General features: G+C 39.4%; 1 protein-coding gene across 1 annotated transcript in view; it reads right to left on the minus strand.

Annotated features, from left to right (window-relative positions):
• Positions 1–2,870: 2,870 nt before the first annotated feature.
• The window catches only part of LOC139310612 (vomeronasal type-2 receptor 26-like), a 36,315-nt gene continuing 18,660 nt past the window's right edge, over positions 2,871–20,525 (minus strand). Inside the window, exons 3-4 of the mRNA XM_070934803.1 lie at positions 3,899–4,025; positions 2,871–3,775 (exon numbers count right to left, since the gene is read on the minus strand). Of these exons, the coding sequence (XP_070790904.1) occupies positions 2,871–3,775; positions 3,899–4,025 (1,032 nt within the window). The remainder of the gene's footprint in view (positions 3,776–3,898; positions 4,026–20,525) is intronic.

Here is a 20,525-nt window from a genome sequence, read left to right on the forward strand (position 1 = left end):
ATTCTTCCAAACCATGATAAATTCAACCTTTTATATTTATTCAAACTTTCCAAAATCGCCTTCTTTAAGCTGCCTAGGTTTTCCTTTTCTAACTTCTCCAGATTTTTTGTAATTCTAACTCCCAGGTATTTAATATGATCTTTAATTCTCATTTCGCTTTGCTTCCCTTCCCAATCCTTCTCTTCCCTTTTAGTGTAATTAAACAGCATCAACTCAGTTTTGGAACAATTTATTCTTAATCCAGTTATTTCTTCAAATTTTAGATGCCATCCAATTCTTTCCATCTTATCCACTATATTCTTAACTGTTAACAATGTATCATCAGCAAACATATTTAGTTTTATTTTACCTATCCCTTCTATCTTTTATCGTCATCTCTTAATGCATTGGCCAATAGTTCCATAACCAATACAAATAGGACAGATGACAGTGGGCACCCTTGCCTTGTTCCTCTGGTGAGTTGTATCTTGTTTGTGACTCCATCATTCACTACCACGAAGGCAGAGTTCCGAAAATATAATTGATCTATTACACCTTTAAATTTATTTCCAAACCCCATTCTGTCTATTACCATCTTTAATGGATTGTACCAGCTCACACAATCGAAGGCCTTAAAGATATCTAACACTAATATCCCCGCTTTAAGCTTTAGGTTTTTGATCTCGTGAATTACATTTAGCACCCTTCCAACCAAATTATGCATTTGACGGCCCACTACCAATCCACATTGATCTTCCCTTATATAATTACCTATAAAATTATTCATTCTTCTTACTAAAATAGTTGAAAAAATTTTTGCATCTTGATTTATTAATGATATTGGTCTGTACGAGTCAGGGAGCGTCGGATCCTTAATATTATTAACGACTGCTCCCATGATTCTAGAATCTTTTCCCCTTCTAATACTGCATTATACAGCTTTAATAATTTTGGTACTAATAATATTTTAAATGTTTTATAGAATTCTGTTCCTAATCCGTCTACCCCAGGTGATTTACCCACCTTTAAACTTTCAATTACTTCTGCAATTTCCCTTTGCGATATACTCCTTCCATTAATTCTTTATGCTCCGTTTCCACACCCCTTTTTATATATTTCCCAATATAAACTTCCATTCTATCCTTCTTAACTTCCTTACCTTTGTACAACTCTTGATAAAATTCCTGGAATATTTTTAATTTTCCTTTCATTGTACTACAATAATTCCCCAATTTATCTTTCACTATACCTATTGAATTTTTAGCTTTCTCCTTTTGTGTGAGCCTGGCAAGCATCTTAGAATTTTTATTGCTATTTTCAAAAAATTCTCTTTTCATATATATTAAATTATTCTGAACTTCCTCTAAGTTTTTATTCTCTAATTCTTTTTTTTAGCTTGTAATTCTATTAATTTCTGTTTATTTCTTGTATGCCAGTACTCTTTTTCCAATTTCTTAATCTGTTCCTCTATTTTTTCCCATAATGCAGTTTCTTGCCTTTTAACACTACAGGCTTCCCTAATACATATTCCCCGTGTCACTGCCTTCATGGTGTCCCACACCATTCTCGTTGCTATCTCTCCTTTTTCATTAATTTCCCACAATTCTGATATCTCCTTTTGCATTTTCTCAACCACTTTCTCATTTTTAAGAATCCTTGTAGTCACCTTCCATCTAACCGCTTCTCTATAGTCTTTTTTTACCATAAAGTCTAAACTAACCACTGCATGATCTGTTGCTTTAATTACTCCCACTTCCATTCTACATAACTTAGTTGCCATATCCCTAGAAATGAAAACATAATCAATTCTAGAATAGGATTTATAGGTTGGAGAATAATATGTGAAACCGGGCTCCCCACCTTTAAGAAAATGCCACCCATCCACATAATCTTTTTCTTTTATTAATTTATTTAAAATGGTGATATTATTCCTCCTTTCAGCACTTGTGGGATTGGTCCAGTCCAATCTATTATTCATAACCATATTAAAATCTCCAGCTAAAATGACATGTCCTTCTTTAAATTCTTCTATTACTTTAAACAATTCTAAAAAAAAATCTCTATTATATATTATGATTCATGTATGTTATGTATGTTAATTTCTTTTTTTATATGTTAATAATAATAATAATAATAAAACTTGAAGTGCAGTTTTCTAGTATGCTGATGTCCCAAAGGTGCTTTTTTCAAGAGGTAACTGAACTGTTTTGTTTTTCTTTGAAAACATTTCACTTCTCATCCAAGAAGCTTCTGCAGCTCTGACTGGATGGTGGGGAATGGAAGGATTTATCCTCCTTGCAGACATCTGGTCATTTGCATCCTTTTAGAGCAGGAGTGTCAAACTCGTGTCATCACAGTGGCAACACGTGACGTATCAAGACTTTTTTCCCCTTCACTAAACCAGGTGGGAGCAGGGACAGCACTTGACGCATCCAGCCTGAAGGCCACGAGTTTGACACCCATGTTTTACAGAGTCATCGAGGCCAATTGGAGGTTGATCTCTGCCCTCGGGGGTCACCTAAGTAGTGCAAGTGGGTGTGGAGCCTCCTTAGAACTGCTGAGAGGACTGTGTTGAGGACTGGAGATAGATGATGTTGTATCCCTCCCCCTCACCCCAATCTGGGAAGTCTTGTCTCCTCTGCAGATGCATTATATTAATATAACTAACTAATTTCTTACCTTGTCCTTCCCTAGTTTCATCGCAATTTAAATTATTTAATTATTAAATAATTTATTTTACATTTTGATGATTATCTTAAGTTAGTCATACATTCTCTGTATGTTTATTTCTTTTGATTTTAAATAACCGTAATTGTCAAAACAAGCCTACAAACTCAATAATAACTGTAATAAATAATTAAGTTTTAAGAGCCTAAGAAACTACTTCATGATCAGATACCGACTTTTATCATTAAATGTTCCTTAGTATTTAGATCTGGTCTCAGGATGATAATGTAGCACTTGGGGAAGAAGATGCAGCCCAGCAGGCCAGCCCCAGAAGCCAAGATGGAGAAAACCTGCACGGCCACCATGTATTTCCCTTTGGTGCTCAAGTAGGTGGGCAGGAAGGAGATCCAGACGCTGCAGAAGACCAGCATGCTGAAGGTGATCAGTTTGGCTTCGTTGAAGGCCCCAGGCAGGTTCCTGGCCAGGAAAGCCACTGTGAAGCAAATGGCAGCAAGGAAACCCATGTAGCAGAGAACCACATAAAACATGGTCACAGAGCCTTCATTGCACTGAAGGATGATCACTCCTGATTGGGAGTGCAGGTCAAAATCAGGAAACGGAGGAGAAACTCCCAGCCAGATTCCACAAATCACCATTTTCCCAGCAGAACCAGAAAGGATGATGGAGTTGGCCAAGCTCTTCCCCAACCATCTCCTCACCCTGTTCCCTGGTTTCGTGGCCAGGAAGGCCAGCACTACCGTGATTGTTTTGGCTAACACACAAGACACAGCTACTGAGAAGATGATGCTGAACATTGTTTGTCGGAGAAGGCAGGTGGCTTTCCTTGGTCGGCCAATGAAGAAAAAGGAGGATAAGAAGCAAAGCAAGAGGGAAACCAGGAGGATGTAGGACAGGTCGCGGTTGTTAGCTTTGACAATGGGAGTTTCTAGGTATTTAAGGAATATGACTAAAACAAGGCCTGTTGTTAGAAACAAGAGTACAGCAAAGGAGACCAGGATGATGCCCAGAAGTTCTTCATACGACAGGAAGGCTATTCTTTTGGGGATACATTGGATTCTGTCATCAGTTGGATATTTGTCATCTGGGCACTTGGTGCATTTTTCAGTATCTGAGAAAACAGTAAATAATATTATTTTTATAGTCCCTCCTTTCACATTCCAAGAAAGACCTTCTTTGGATGACAGCTGGTAATGAAAGACAGGAAAGCCAGAGTTCCTCTGGTGTTACTCACCTTCCTGTGTGGAGATGGTCCCCTCCGGACAAGGAATACAATCATAGCAGCAAATTGGTTCTTCTTTCCGAGCCCGTTTTACAAATCCAGGGTGACACTTCTCCACACATTTGGACTGAGGCAGAGACTAAGCAGAAAAACAAAATTCATTCCAAAATATCTGCCAAATTTTTATTTATTAGATTGATTGATGATTAAAATAAAATGAAACTGTGCTTACAAAAGACACTTCTGAGCAATAGATCAGGAAAACATAAAACATTGTAAAGCCACTCCCCTTTGAAAATAATCCAAATCCTTGCTCCAGTTAAGATATGAAGAAAAAATTCATCATAGACTAGGGTGTCAACTTCAAATGAAGTATTATTTAGTTATATATGTACACTTATATTTTCATTACATACAGCTGCCATGCTGGTGAAATAAGACTAACAATTACTGCCTAGTTTCTAGAATTATAGTGAGGATGAGTGGAGATGAAATCATGAGAACATGTCACTTAAAAGGGTTAGCTAGGCATGGTTTCCTGCAGCCCAAGGGACATGAGTCTGAACCCTGTGTGGGAAAGAGATATTTCTAAGGCCAAGTGAGCAGGGATGGATTGTAAAATTTTTAGTACCGGTTATGTGGGTGTGGCTTATTTTGTGGACATGGCTTGCTGGTCATGTGACACTGGGTGTGGTTTGATGGTCATGTGACTGGGTGGGTGTGGCCAACTCAATGTCACTCACGTCAATGGGTGCCTCGCTTGGCCCCTCCCCTCCCAGCCATTCTTGTCACACCCAGCCTCAACGTATCTATAGTTCTGTAAAAATATTGTTCACCTTTTTCCAAATTTATTATCTACATACTATAGGTGTACTTTCATAGATCACTGAAAGGAGGAAATGGCTCCCATGCTTTGCCCAAGAGTGTGATAGGCAACAGGCTTTTAAGGGGCTGCCAGAAAGAAGGGGGGGCAATGTATTTTCCAAAGCCCCAGAAGGCAAAACAAGAAGCAATGGATGGAAACTGAACAAAGAGAGAAGCAACCTGAAACTAAGGAGAAACTTCCTGACAGTGAGAACCAATATAGGTGCAGAAATAGTTCAGTCATAATTTCACATATAAAATAGCCATTCGCGCATATTGTTCAAAATAGTCCTTAGTATTATGGCTGATGTTTATGGTTGAAGCCTAAAAGTCAAAGATCACAAGAGTGCTTCTTTCTCTGTATGTATACAAAGCATCACATACCAGGAATAGCATATTAAGATGGACTTATGCAACCTAATGTACAAAATAAACACACACATATTTATGCCTTGTACTATAGACATTGAATGCATGTAAATCCCTGAAAAATATGTGGTAGCCCTGGGCAAAAGAAAGGCAATAAAATCACTCTAGGTGTAGAGACAGTGTAAACTATTAACACATGATAAATAATGGAAGAATTAAGAATATTAGCACAGAGTTTTCTCTCTCTCCCTCTCTCTCTTCCTTCCTCTTTCTTTCTCTTCTATCTCTCTCTCCTTCCCTCTTTTTTTCTTTCTCTCTTTCTGTCTCTTTCTTTCTTTCTTTCTTTCTTTCTTTCTTTCTTTCTTTCTTTCTTTCTTTCTTTCTTTCTTTCTTTCTTTCTTCTCTCTCTCTCTCTCACACACTGTCTCTCCCTTCCTTTCTTTTTCTTTTTCTTCCTCTTTCTTTCTTTTCTCTCTCTCCCTTCCTTCCTCTTTCTTTCATTCTCTTTCTTTCTTTTTCTTTTTCTTTCTCTGTCTCATCTATCTCTTTTCCTCTTTTCTTTTTTTTTCTTTCTTTCTTTCTTTCTTTCTTTCTTTCTTTCTTTCTTTCTTTCTTTCTTTCTTTCTTCCCTGTATCTTTCTCCCTTTTTCTCTGTCTTTCTTTGTCTCTCTCTCTTCTCTCTTTCACACAGACACACTTCCTCTTTCTTTTTCTTTCTTTCTCTTTCTTTGTCTCTTCTCTCTCTCTCTCTCTCTCTCTCTCTCTCTCTCTCTCTCTCTCTCTCTCTCTCTCTCTCTTACACACACACACACACACACACACACACACACACACACACACACACACATACACACACAAAGCTGGTCTGGGCACAAAGTATCTATTGTTACAGAAGTTGTGTGCAGAGTAACACTTTGCCACAGTAAAGAAAAATTTCTTCTGATTGCCAGGCAATTAACCTCTCGTACTCAAGAGAAATTTTTCTTTACTTTGCAAGGTTTTTCCCTGCACACAATGGCTGAGAGACAACCTGGAGCTGCCAGTCTGCACTCTGCCAGGCGAGCAGAAGAGGGAGTAAACCAGAGATCTGTCGGCTTCCTGTAATCTGCAGTTTACTTGAGAGCACCATGTTCACAAGTAAACCTGCTCACAAGGAAACCGCAGAATAGAGGCAGCCGGCAGATCGCAGGCAGTGAAAGAAACTGCCGCCTCCTGCCTCTGTGCATCGAGGAGGCTGAGCAGCAGCGGGAAGAGCACAGGATGGTAGTTGCAGAAATTGGCTGCCAGCAATGCCCTCAGGTGAACATGTTGTGGGTGGGGAGACATGACCCCCACCCCTTAGGAGCCTCAGTTTCCTCGTGAGCACCATTGGCCTTTCTCCCTTCCTCTCCCAGCCAATATTGCTCACAAGTAAACTTCAGCTAGGATCTCCCACATGCTTCCCTCACAGGCCAGACCGGCTGGTGGAAACACACAGGAAGAACTCCGGTGCCACAATCTCCTGCATGCTCCCCTCTCTCCCCACGCACATCAGTCCACCACCCACTGCTGATATCACCCCTCCACCAGCTCTCCCTCCCCTGCCCACCCACTGGCCAATGCCCTTCGGCCTTACCTTTGCCAGCAGCAGTGAGCAGAAGTACAGGGCTAGATTTTGCAAGAAGTGGTTGGGCAGAGCGGGTGGGCAGGCAGGGCGAGCGAGCATCAGGTGGGTGGGGTGAACAAGCGGGGACCGGTTCAGGGGTCTGGCCAGCCAGAGGTCACTACCTGTTCAGGGAACCACACCAAATTTCCACTATCCATTCTCCCGAACTGGTAGCAACCCACTTCTGCAAGTCAGGTATTTGAGACAAGGTCCTTCCATTGAAGAATTACAGTTTTGTTGTTAGTCACTACTTGTGTCCAACTCTTTTATCCCCAAAGAACCATAGCACTCCAGGACCCCCTGTCCTCCATTGCCTCCCAATATTAGAACTACATTTAGATGACACGGAAAGACAGACCCACATTTATTTATTCCTTAAATTTGGAGAATTCTTTGTTTCAGTGGAAGACTTAAGGTAGCTGACAATTAAGATAAATAAATTCCATTCAAGGGGTTTTTATATGGCTTACAAGCCAAAGATCAAATCTAAGTAGCATTTTATTACAAATTGACCCTCATTAATACAAGTGTCAAGAAAGACTTGGGCAGAAGCAGTCAAGGAAATTTTCAGTCCTTCATTTTTCTAGTTTAAGGCATTATCTCATATCAGACAAGTCATTGTGGTTCCATATTGATTGAACACCTTGGATGAACTTCTTAGCAGCAGAAGGCCTACCCCAGTGGGGTGAAACAAAAGCATGAATAATTAATGTGGTCAGATATGGGCTGTTAAAAAATATCTAAGCCTTCTCTTTCAGGGACCCAACACCAACCATACAGACAGAGAAAAATTGCCAATATTTTCAACCACCTTGTTGAGCAACTTTAGCCGTGAAAGAGCATCTTGGTTGATAATAAGTCTCTGTCTTTCAAAACTCCCCAGTTGCTCTTTGATGGGATCCTCCTTGGGGAAAAACAACCAATTTATGATATCCAGATCTGCGGCTACATTTGCACTTTGGTCCAAGTACAGTTTCTCCCAGGAAAAATTGCAAAACTCATTCTTCTCCAGAAAGGGATGGAACTAGAATTGAAACATCCAGGAATTTTGAAAGCAACTTGAAACATCCTAAAAGGAGGAGCAATTTTAAAGCTGAGCTTGTGAATAAGAGATGTTCAATCCTCCAACTTCACTATTCGCCTAAATAGCAATAGTACTTGGACTAATATACCACTTCACAATGCTTTTACAGCCCTCTCTAAGTGGTTTATAGAATCAGCATATTGCCCCCAACAATCTGGGTACCCATTTTACCAACCTTGGAAGGATAGAAAGCTAAGTCAACTTTGATCTGATCAGGATCGGACTCCTGGAAGTGAGTAGTGAGTTACGGGTAGGGGTAGGGTTAGGGTTAGGGTTAGGGTTAGGGTTAGGGTTAGGGTTAGGGTTAGGGTTAGGGTTAGGGTTAGGGTTAGGGTTAGGGTTAGGGTAAATGCCGTGGCTAAATGCCAAGACTGAGTAGCCATCAGTCTGAAAAGCCTTAATTGAATTCCTGCAGTGAGGAGGGATTAAGCTATATGCTCCCAGGTTTAGCTGACAGTTATGAGTATAAAATTCTATCATGCTAATTACAAACCCACAAGTACAGGAATTTATTTACACTGTATACATTTTAAACAATTTTATAATAACAGTGTTTAATATAAAAGTATAATTGTCACAGTGCCGGCTCTTTGGAACATAATCCTGTGAACTAAATCTGGCCTCCGCTTGGCCAAACCTTTTGGTTTTTTGGAGAACAATTGTTCCCCTACATCAGCATTGGATTTTTTTCTAAAGAGGAACTAAGTATGATGGATCCTTGTCATGACCTCATACCTGCCATGGCTCTAGACCTGGAGCCCCCAATCTCTCGTTCTTCTCCGTTTTTCTCCTCCTAGATATTGAGGAATATGCAACATTCAAGACATGGGCCAGAGTCTTAGCAACAGTATAAAAACGGTGCTCATTTGTTATCTTAATTCTATTCTTTTTCTCTTGCATGTCCAGTGGTGCTATCTGGGTGCATCGTCTCCGGCCCTTGACAGAAAGGACATGCTTTGAAAAAGAACAGTGAAAAGACTGGTCTTCAAATTTGGAATCCTTAAAAAGACTGGGTTGAAAGGCTTCATTATTTGGCCATTTTCTTTCCTGAAAAGCAAAGTTCCAAATGCTATGGATATGTTTGAAAAGTGTATCCCTTCTCATTGTCATTTTCCGCACAACTGTGGTGATCCAGACTTTCCCTTCAATGGGTCCTGGCAAACCTTCAATTGCTAAATTGATGTGCTTTATTCTATCCACAAAGGAAGCAAATTCTATGAAGTGGACAAAGACATTGACTTTTCTCCACTTAGAGATGGCATTTCTGAGGGGTTCTTTATGTCTAGTCATTGAGAATTGTTGTGAAATAACCACACAGATTCCATTTCTCACAAGCATAGGAGTGAAAGTTCTCATGAAATTCTCTCCCTCCTCTGTGTCTGGTGCAAAGAGACCAATCAAAGTCCATCTGAAATGGAGGAGGAGTTGGACAATTCCTGGATACTGGATCCCATTTTTGGGAAGCATCTGATGGAAAAAGGGCATTTGACTTTTATCACTCAGAGCATCTGATACAATTCCATAACTGATCTGAAGAAGCAATGAAGAATGGTGTATTATATTTAGATCAGATCAAGTCCAAAATGTAAGCTTTTAACACATCCAGTGTGGTTCTCACAATCATATTAGAATAGTCCAGCAGTCACCAACTGGTGGTCCACGGACCACTGGTGGTCTATGAGAAAATTTTGGTGATCTGTAGAAAAATTATCTGCATTTTTATATTGAACTAAATACTATTTATCTTTTTTTAAAATTCATATTAAAATTCAAATTAAATTAAATAAAATTCAAATTAAAAATTCATTAGTGGTCCATGAGATTTAAAATTATGAAAATTCAGAAAAGTTGGTGACCCCTGGAATAGTCTATTGTTCTTAACCCTTAAGCCATATCAACATAAAGAATTCAAAATGCAGAATATTAGCAAGATTGAATATAATCATTTGTCTAATCTGGGGTCTGAGATACTGCTCTTTCTCTTTTCTAATAAAATTGACATTCAGATAATAGATGTGCTACGCCTTCTATCTCTAGAGCACTGAAAATGCAAATCAGTTCATTTTAGAGATTTACTTTACTTGTTTCATATTTAACATTGTGTCCATATTTAACATTGTGTCCAGCTGCTCAAGTCTTGCTCAAGTAAATGTTTAGGCCTCCTCCCCACTCTGGATCCCAATCCCTACCCATGAAAAAGGCCATGAGAAAAGCAGTTCATAATTTCCATAGAAAAGATATGATTGAATCTATTACCCATCCACCAACAACCTGCTCACTTTGCCAGATAGAGAAACACACAAACACACCTGTGGGACTTTGTAGGTGCCTACTAATGTTGACATCTGAATGGAGATGTCATCAAAAGATCCATCAAGAACAGCCATCAGGTTGTCCTTCTTGCCACAGCTGTAGTTGGGAACATTGGCTTCTCCAGTTGAGAGCATGTCCAGCAAGGCATCTGAAGTCCCAAGGGTGTTGAAATAATTGTCATGGATGTTGTAGCCAAGTGTGAGATTGTACAAAAGCTGAGAATTCTTGTTGACTTGTTGAATGGCCAAAATGAAGCATAGGATTCTTTCTGGGTAAAATGAACTACTGTAAAAAAAATGTTCATGATACCATCATCTCTAACAACAACAACAAAATTCAGTCTTAAGCCAAAAGTGTCCAACATAAGAATACAATTATAGTCACCCATCACCGTTTAATTGTTATAAGTGTTGAGAAGGTGGGATGGAGATTTAATATTTAAAATATATCATTATTTGTAATACTGCTCATTTTTAATTTGTGCAATGACCAAGATTCAAAGTCTTTCAATCATTAAAATAGAATCATCAGCAAAGAGGACTTATAAATGATCCAGAAAACCAATTCGAAAAACAAGCCATCCTCTATTCCATACTAGGGTCAGGCACTGAATATCAAGGAATGGTTATAAAAATAGGGAAATGGGTTCGGCAGAGGCAACTACAAACTTTTCAATAAATTAGTTGTGATTAATTTAGGATTATACTAGAGGGGGGTGGGGTTGTTCCATCTTTGAATTTGAATCTCTTAAAATAAGACTTAAGAGAGAATCCATGGAAATCCAAATGATTTAAGAAATTAAACAGGTCCTGCAATATAGGAGTAACTGAAAGAAACGAAGAAGAGTGTTGGGACTGCAAATGGAAGAAATGCAACTCCATCACACTGAATGACTTACGAGGGAGCTTGAGTATAAGGAGCTGTTTTGAAAGACAGCATTGTATCGGATATTAATGTGGCAAAGGAGACTATACTAATGAGATGGTCTCCTGGCCTGTAATAGCTCCGTAGTTTTCTTCCCTTATGTTCCTCCAAACTCAGCAGGCACTTCATTCTCAGCTTCCCAGAGACTGGCTGGGACATCAGCAGCAGCAGAAGCAGAAGGAGGAGGCCCATAATTCATGGGGATGAATCAATCCCCTTCCTCTTTCTAAGGAAGAACAAGAGAGTTTGAAGAATTCAAAGCACTGACACAAGATGAAAACAAGAGTAACTTTCTTGATGGGAGAGAGATAAAGAGAACTGCATCTGGAAAGGAGAAAAAGGAAAGGTACACTCAAGAAGTACAGTCCCTGAATGTCCCAAAATTTGTGCCACATGGAGTTTGACCTGAGACATTTATCCTTTTCTCATGTAAGATTCCTTTCGAGTTGCTTCAGTCTGATGTTTACATCAAAGGCAATCACTGGAGGAATATCATGAGAGATCTCACAAACTAGGATTTTAATAATAATAATAAGTAAGAAGACATCTCCTCTGGGGATCCTGAACTAGCTCTGGACCTCCACATGCAGAGGAGAAACTGGAGAAAAGTATAATGAAAAATCATAGATAGTCACTGGTCTGATTCACAAATTGGAAGTGATTTTAAAATTGCTCAGGGGATAGTGAAATTTTATTTGCCTTAGACATATCAACTTTGGGGTGATCTTTGAGACCTGTTGTATCTTCCACTAGGTGCAGAGTTTGTCTCCCAATTGATGTCAAGGTAGTTAAAATCCCCCATTACTATTGTGATGTGCTTCCTACATACCTTAGTTAGCTGACTTGCAAAAAGTCCATCTACTTCCTCTGTTTGGTTGGGTGGCCTATAGTATAGACCTATGACAAGATCATTCCTCCCCCCCACCTTTAATATTGACCCAAATGCATTCAAGATAATTTTCATCATTGTTGTGCTCTATTTCTGTAGAGATGTAGTTATTTCTTATATATAGTGCAACTCCACCTCCTCTTTTATTTGGTCTATTTCTTTTAAATAATTTGTATCCCTCAAGCTGTATGTTCCATTAGTGGGTTTCATCCCACCAAGTTTCCGTAATGGCAACAAAATCATACCTGCCCTCATTTACTTGAATTTCTAATTCACCTGGTTTATTCCTCATACTCTGTGCATTGGTATATAGACATTTGAGTCCATTTTGATTGACCCTTTGTTTACTCTCTACATAACTTGTGTCGTGCCTGACTGCCCCTACTTTCTTGCCACCTGTTTGATTAATGCACATGGTATAGCACTCGCTATTAAATGCTTGGTTATCACCAGGGGTGATAATCTTACTCGCAGAGACATCTATGTTACGTGCACTAATAGCCCTATTAATTTTGGATTGCTGGTTTCTCTATTTATTTAATTGGTTTCTACTAATATGTTGAATTGTATTATTTGGAATAGCTGAAAAAAGAATTATTGGTGATTAAAATAAGAGATTTTAAGGAAATAATTGGGGATTGTACAATGTTATATGGATATAAATTTAGGGGTTCAAATTTTAAGGAAAGAAAAGAAAAATTGAACTATAATAGGATGAGAAGTTATGATGAAGGGTAATATTGGTTTCTTAAAATTAGAGAGAATAAATGCTATGAGGAAAATTGAACATATAAAATTGTGTTAATGATGAACAAAAATCTGTACAAATTTAAGACCGGGAAAATATTCTGTTCAGAAAAGATGTATTGTATGTTTGTGTGTTTAAAAAAAAAAAATTATCCCAAAAGAAAAAGAGGTCAGTTCAAGGGAGGATGAGCTCATTCCTGGCACGTCAGGAACTGGGTTCATTAATGGCTCTCAACACCTGGCCAAAAGAGATTTAGACTTTCCCCAGTTTCAGCTGGGGAAAGTTTTCCAAAAACAACTCTAAAATCACATCTTTGCTGTATATTATGAAAGATTGCAAAAAATAAAGATTTTATAAAGTTGGAAAGATGTGATATTCTTTCTTTTTAAATGGACTGAAGGGGATCCCACCCACTGACTGGTAAACTTGCTTCAAACATTTGCTTGTTTGCTTGTTTGTTTGTTTGTTTGTTCGTTCATTCAGCTTATTTGCCACCCATCTTGTTTCGAAACAACTCTGGGAAACTTATACCATTAAAATCACAAAAGAAAAATAAAATGATTAAAATGGAAAGTAGAATCAAAATAGAATTATAGTTAAGCAATAGGGAGGGAAGGAGCTGGATATGTGGGGGGTGGGATTGCCTCTTAGTTCATCAACCATCTCCATTGTGATGCTCCATCATTGGGATCTGAAGCTATCTACAGAATCAGGTCTTAAAGCTTAAGGAACAAAATATGGTATTTTATTTGATACCCATAATATCCAAAATTTGAGGTAAAGTTCTGTCCCCAGTGAAACGGAAGTTCCACCCCTTGCAATGAAGGTCTGTCTACTCACCCTTTATTTTGTTTTATTTTGTTCAATTTCACCATCATTTGAGACTACAGTTGAAGTGTAGATTTGTAATATGGTGATGTCCCAAAGGTGCTTTTTTCAAGAGGTAATTGGACTGTTTTATTTTTCTTTGAAGACATTTCACTTCTCATCCAAGAAGCTTCTTCAGCTCTGACTGGATGGTGGGGAATGGAAGGGTTTATACTCCTTGCAGACAGCTGGTCATTTGCATCCTTTTAGAGAGTCATGAAAGTCACCTGGAGGTTTATCTGTGTCATCAGGGTCACCTGAGTGATGCAAATGGGGGTGGAGCCTTTTTGGAACTGCTGAGAGGACCATGTTGAGGACTGGAGATAGATGATGTCGTATCCCTCCCCCTCACCCCAATCTGGGAAGTCTTGTCTCCTCTGAAGATGCATTATGTTAATATAACTATCTCATTTCTTATCTTGTCCTTCACTAGTTTCATCACAATTTAAATTATTAAATAATTTATTTTACACTTTGATAATTATCTTAAATTAGTCTTACATTTTTTGTATGTTTATTTCTTTTGATTTTAAATAACCATAATTCAGGGGTGAAATGCTCCCGGTTCAGACTGGCTCAGGACAGTAGGTAGCGATGATGGCCGGTGGTTCAGAGAACCGGTAGCAATGGCAGCTGTAGGCGCTGAATTAAATAAATGGTGTGTGCTTGTGCAGCCAGTGCGTGGACCAGAGCGGCTCATTCAAGAAGGAGGGTCAGCGACTCCGGTACCTTTCGGGCGCTTGCCTTCCCTTACATCCAGCTGCGGGAGAAAAGTGAGCAGTAGGAGTTGGGGAATGGTGCATTCCCCGACTCTGGGGAATGGGATGGGTGGGCGGGTGGGCGGAGCCTCCAGCTGCCCTTGCTACTGGTTCTCTGAACCACCGGCCATCATCACTACCTACTGTCCTGAGCCAGTCTGAACCGGGAGCATTTCACCCCTGAATTAAAGTTATTTAAAATCAAAAGAAATAAACATACAAAAAATGTAATAACATCTGGTCATTTGCATCCTTTTAGAGAGTCATGAAAGCCACCTGGAGGTTGATCTGGGTTCTCAGGGTCACCTGAGTGGTGCAAGGGGGTGAGGAGCCTTTTTGGAACTGCTGAGAGGACTGTGTTGAGGACTGGAGATAGATGATGTCGTATCCCTCCCCCTCACCCCAATCTGGGAAGTCTTGTCTCCTCTGAAGATGCATTATGTTAATATAACTATTTCATTTCTTATCTTGTCCTTCACTAGTTTCATCACAATTTAAATTATTAATTAATTTATTTTACACTTTGATAATTATCTTAAATTAGTCTTACATTTTTTGTATGTTTATTTCTTTTGATTTTAAATAACCTTAATTCAGGGGTGAAATGCTCCCGGTTCGGACTGGCTCAGGACAGTAGGTAGCGATGATGGCCGGTGGTTCAGAGAACCAGTAGCAATGGCAGCTGGAGGCTCCGCCCACCCGCCCACCCACCCCATTCCCCAGAGTCAGGGAATGCACCATTCCCCGACTCCTACTGCTCACATTTCTCCCGCAGCTGGATGTAAGGGAAGGCAAGCGCCCGAAAGGTACCGGAGTTGCTCACTCTCCTTCTTGAATGAGCCGCTCTGGTCCACGCACTGGCTGCGCAAGCACACACCATTTATTTAATTCAGTGGCAGGTTGGGTGTGTGCTTGCACAGCTGGCGCCTGGACCAGAGTGGCTCATTCAAGAAGGAAAGTGAGCGACTCCGGTACCTTTCGGGCACTTGCCTTCCCTGAAAGCCAGCTGCGGGAGAAAGGTGAGCAGTAGGAATCAGGGAATGGTGCATTCCCCGACTCCGGGGAATGGGGCAGGTGGGCGGAACCACAGGAGAAAGGTAAGGACACGCCGGCTGAAAAGAAATTTAAAAAGCTTTCCTACCGGGTTCTGTGGGCATAGCTTGGAGGGAGGGGGTCTTCTGACTAAGTGGGCACGGCTATGAGTGACATTGAGTTGGCCACACCCACTCAGTCACAGGACACCCCCCCCACCAAGCCACGTCCACAGAACCGGTAGGGAAAAATTTTAGATTTCACCCCTGCCTTAATTGTCAAAAGAAGCATTAAAAACTCAATAATAACTGTACTAAATAATTAAGTGTTATAAGCTTAAGAAACTACTTCATGATCAGATACCGACTTTTATCATTAAATGTTCCTTAGTATTTAGATCTGGTCTCAGGATGATAATGTAGCACTTGGGGAAGAAGATGCAGCCCAGCAGGCCAGCCCCAGAAGCCAAGATGGAGAAAACCTGCACGGCCACCATGTATTTCCCTTTGGTGCTCAAGTAGGTGGGCAGGAAGGAGATCCAGACGCTGCAGAAGACCAGCATGCTGAAGGTGATCACTTTGGCTTCGTTGAAGGCCCCAGGCAGGTTCCTGGCCAGGAAAGCCACTGTGAAGCAAATGGCAGCAAGGAAACCCATGTAGCAGAGAACCACATAAAACATGGTCACAGAGCCTTCATTGCACTGAAGGATGATCACTCCTGATTGGGAGTGCAGGTCAAAATCAGGAAACGGAGGAGAAACTCCCAGCCAGATTGCACAAATGACAATTTTTCCAGCAGAACCGGAAAGGATGATGGAGTTGGCCAAGCTCTTCCCCAACCATCTCCTCACCCGGTTCCCTGGTTTCGTGGCCAGGAAGGCCAGCACTACCATGATTGTTTTGGCTAACACACAAGACACAGCTACTGAGAAGATGATGCTGAACATTGTTTGTCGGAGAAGGCAGGTGGCTTTCCTTGGTCGGCCAATGAAGAAAAAGGAGGACAAGAAGCAAAGCAAGAGGGAAACCAGCAGGATGTAGGACAGGTCACGGTTGTTAGCTTTGACAATGGGAGTTTCTAGGTATTTTTTATTATTATTATTATTATTATTTATTAAATTTATATACCGCCCTACTCCCGAAGGACTCAGGGCGGTGAACAGCCATAAAAATAAAACATGGAAATACAAAATTTAAAATAGAGATAAAACAAATTAAATAAATTTGGCTGAACCATATTTAAAACCCCAATAATTTAAAACCAAATTTAAAATTCCCATTTAAAAGCGGAGAAGTTTAGGTCAGGCCGGCTTGCTGGAATAGGAACGTCTTAAGCGTGCGACGGAAGGTACGCAGATCCGGAATCCTCCGTATCTCGGGGGGGAGCTCGTTCCAGATAGTAGGTGCCCCCACAGAGAAGGCTCTCCCCCTGGGGGCCGCCAGTCGACATTGTTTGGCCGACGGCACCCGGAGGAGCCCCTCTCTATGGGAGCGTACTGGTCGGTGGGAGGCTATTGGTGGTAGCAGGCGGTCCCGTAGATAACCAGGTCCTAAGCCAGGAATATGACTAAAACAAGGCCTGTTGTTAGAAACAAGAGTACAGCAAAGGAGACCAGGATGATGCCCAGAAGTTCTTCATAGGACAGGAAGGTTATTCTTTTGGGAATACATTGGATTCTGTCTTCAGTGGGATATTTGTCATCTGGGCACTTGGTGCATTTTTCAGTATCTGAGAAAACAGTAAGTAATATTATTTCTATACACTCTTCTTTCACATTCCAAGAAAGACTTTCTTTCAATGGCAGCTGATACTGGGAGACAAGAAAGCAATAGTAATTGGTAAATTGGTAAACTGAAATATAGAAATAGACATAGAAAGCTAACAATCTTAAACCAAATATAGGCAGCTTACAGTCCAGTTTAAAAAACACAATATACACGACTATCAAAATATGAACAATAAACAAAACCCAAAAGAGAAATTATTGACGCCACACCCACCCTTCACCGAGGCAGTATACCTTGTTGTAATCACTTCATCCCAATGCTTAGAAGAACAACCTCCAGAATGGGGGTGAAATCCAGCAGGTTCTGACAAGTTCTGGAGAACCAGTAGTGGAAATTTTGAGTAGTTCAGAGAACTGGCAATTACCACATCTGGCTGGCCCCAGAATAGGGTGGGAATTGAACTTTTATAGTATCCTTCTCCTGCCATGCCCAGCAAACCATGCCCACCAAGCCACACCCACAGAACCAGTAGTAAAAAAAAATTGCATTTCAACACTGCTCCGGAGGTTTAGGAGGGTGGGGCGGCTGATTAGGAGGTTGGGGTTTCAATGGGAAGGGTGTTCAATAGGGCAGGTATGTTACAAGTACTAAAGAAACTGTTAGCTGCAAAACTTTATGTGAAGCCTTCTAAATGTGAGTTTCACAAGACTTATGTGGACTACCTGGGCTGAGTGTCAAACGAAGGCATAGAGATGGATCCCGGGAAAGTGCGATCCATACTTGACTGGCAGCCCCTTCACACCAGGAAACAGCTGCAAAGTTTCCTGGAGTTTGTTAACTTCTACCGGCAATTCATCCCAGCCTTCGTGGAAGTGGGCAGCTTCCAATTCCGGGTCATGCCTTTGGGACTCCAAGGGCCCCCCAAAGTCTTCATGCATGAAGTTCTGCATGAGCACCTTGTAAACAAGGGGGTCCTTGTTAATCTGGATGACATTCTTTTTTTTTTTTTTTATTGAAAAAGTTTTAAAAACAAACATATTTTCCCCACAACCCCCCCCAACCCCCCTCCCCCTCCCCGACTTCCCAGAGCAGAACACAAGGTATTTCTATTGATCTTTAACAATAATCTAAATTGCATAACCAATCATTAAACTAACATCCCTATAAAAAAAATTCTTAACCCCCCATATATAAAATCCTATTTCTTAAACATAATACTTCTAATGTCACTTATATAACGCTTATACAAATAAAAGAAATCATTCATAAGCTATTTGATATTTTTTGGTCTGATACTTATTTTGTATATAATCTATCCATCTTCTCCAGTCCTGTATGTACCTTTCTTGTGTGTGATCCTTCAGATATGCTGAAATTTTAGCCATTTCAGCTAAATTAGTTACTTTCAATATCCAGTCATCAATAGTAGGCAAAAAGTCCTTCTTCCAGTATTGTGCTACCAACAATCTTGCTGCTGTTATCAAGTTCAAAATCAATTTAGTCTCTGCAACTGTACAGTCCGTAGTTATACCCAGTAAAAACAACTGTGGAGTAAATTTCAGTCTCTTTTTGAGAATATTCTGCATCACCCACCAAATCTTTATCCAAAATGCTTTGATTTTTCTACAAGTCCACCATATATGATAATAAGTTGCATCATCACAGTCACATCTCCAACATTTAGCTTGCACATTAGAATACATACATGATAATTTTTTAGGATCTAAATGCCATCTATAAAACATTTTATAAAAATTTTCTCTTAAATTTTGTGCTTGTGTAAATTTCACATTTCTAATCCAAATCTTTTCCCAAGTTTCCATCATTACTGGCTCTTGAAAATTTTGTGCCCATTTAATCATACAGTCTTTAACCAATTCCGTCTCAGAATCTATTTCCAATAAAGCATTATACAACCTTTTAATATGCATTTGTTTTTGATCTCTAATTTGTTTTACCAGATTCTCCTCATTTTGCACAAAGCCAATTTTTTGATCTTCCTTCCATCTAGCTTGAAGTTGACCATACTGAAACCATGTATAAGTTATACCTTCTTCTCTCAGTATATCTAAAGATTTCAAGTACATTACCCCCCTTTCCATAATAAGAAGCTCTTTATAGGTAATCACCTCCTGTTTTTGTTCTATACTTATATTTTCTATTGCATGTCTAGGATTTGCCCATAAAGGTATCTTATAATTTAACTTATATTGATATTTTTTCCAAACCCTTAACAAAGCATTTCTTAATATATGAACCTTAAATACTTTATCCACTTTTTTGTCATATAACAAATAGGCATGCCATCCATATAACAAATCATAACCTTCTAAATTCAAAATTCTCCCCTCAGTTAAATTAAACCAATCACTGATTTGTGATAAAACCGCTGCTTCATAATATAATCTTAAATTAGGCATTTTAAGACCCCCTCTTTCACGTGTATCTTGTATAATTTTCATTTTTATTCTGGGTTTTTTCCCAGCCCAAATAAAAGTATTAACACCTTTCTGCCATTCTCTCAGATTTTCATCTTTCTTAAGCACAGGTATCATTTGGAACAGAAATAAAAATCTAGGTAAAACATTCATTTTAATTGCTGCAATTCTTCCCAATAAAGACAACTGTAATTTTTTCCAATTTTCCATATCCTTCTGTACCTTCTGCCAAAGTACCTCATAATTGTTTTTGTATAATTTTGTATTTGAAGCTGCTATGTATACCCCTAGATATTTAACCTTTTTAACTATTTCAAAATCTGTTAATCTTGCTAATTTGTCTCTTTCAAATGTAGTCATATTTTTAACTATCATCTTTGTCTTATGTGAATTAACTTTAAATCCTGATACTTTCCCATATTGATTAATTATATCCAATATGTATGGAGCCGACTCTGTAGGTTGAGATAAGGTAATAACCAAATCATCTGCAAAGGCTCTTAATCTGTAATCTTGTTGTCTAATTACAATACCCTTCAATTTTTGGGAATCACGTATCTTATTCAGTAATACCTCCAAAGTCAAAATAAATAATAGTGGGGACAGAGGACACCCCTGTCTTGTTCCTTTCTCAATTTTAAAAGCCTCTGTTAAACCTCCATTAACTATGATTTGTGCTGATTGCTGTTGGTATATCGCTCTAATTGATTGTGTAAAATATTCCCCAAAGTGCATTTTCTCTATTATTTTAAACAAAAATTGCCAGTTCAAACGATCAAATGCCTTCTCTGCATCCAAGAATATAAACGCTGCAGGGACTTGATTATGTTTTTCCAAATATTCCAATAAGTTTACAATTTGTCTAACATTATATCTCATTTGTCTACCTTTTATAAACCCAGATTGATCATTGTGAATTATTTGTTGCATAACTGGCATTAGTCTATTAGCTAATATTTTAGCAAAAATCTTATAGTCAGT

Source organism: Pituophis catenifer, unplaced genomic scaffold (assembly GCF_029215685.1).
Source record: "Pituophis catenifer annectens isolate HBS135680 unplaced genomic scaffold, rPitCat1.0.hap2 SCAF_2, whole genome shotgun sequence".
Classification (NCBI taxonomy): domain Eukaryota; kingdom Metazoa; phylum Chordata; class Lepidosauria; order Squamata; family Colubridae; genus Pituophis; species Pituophis catenifer.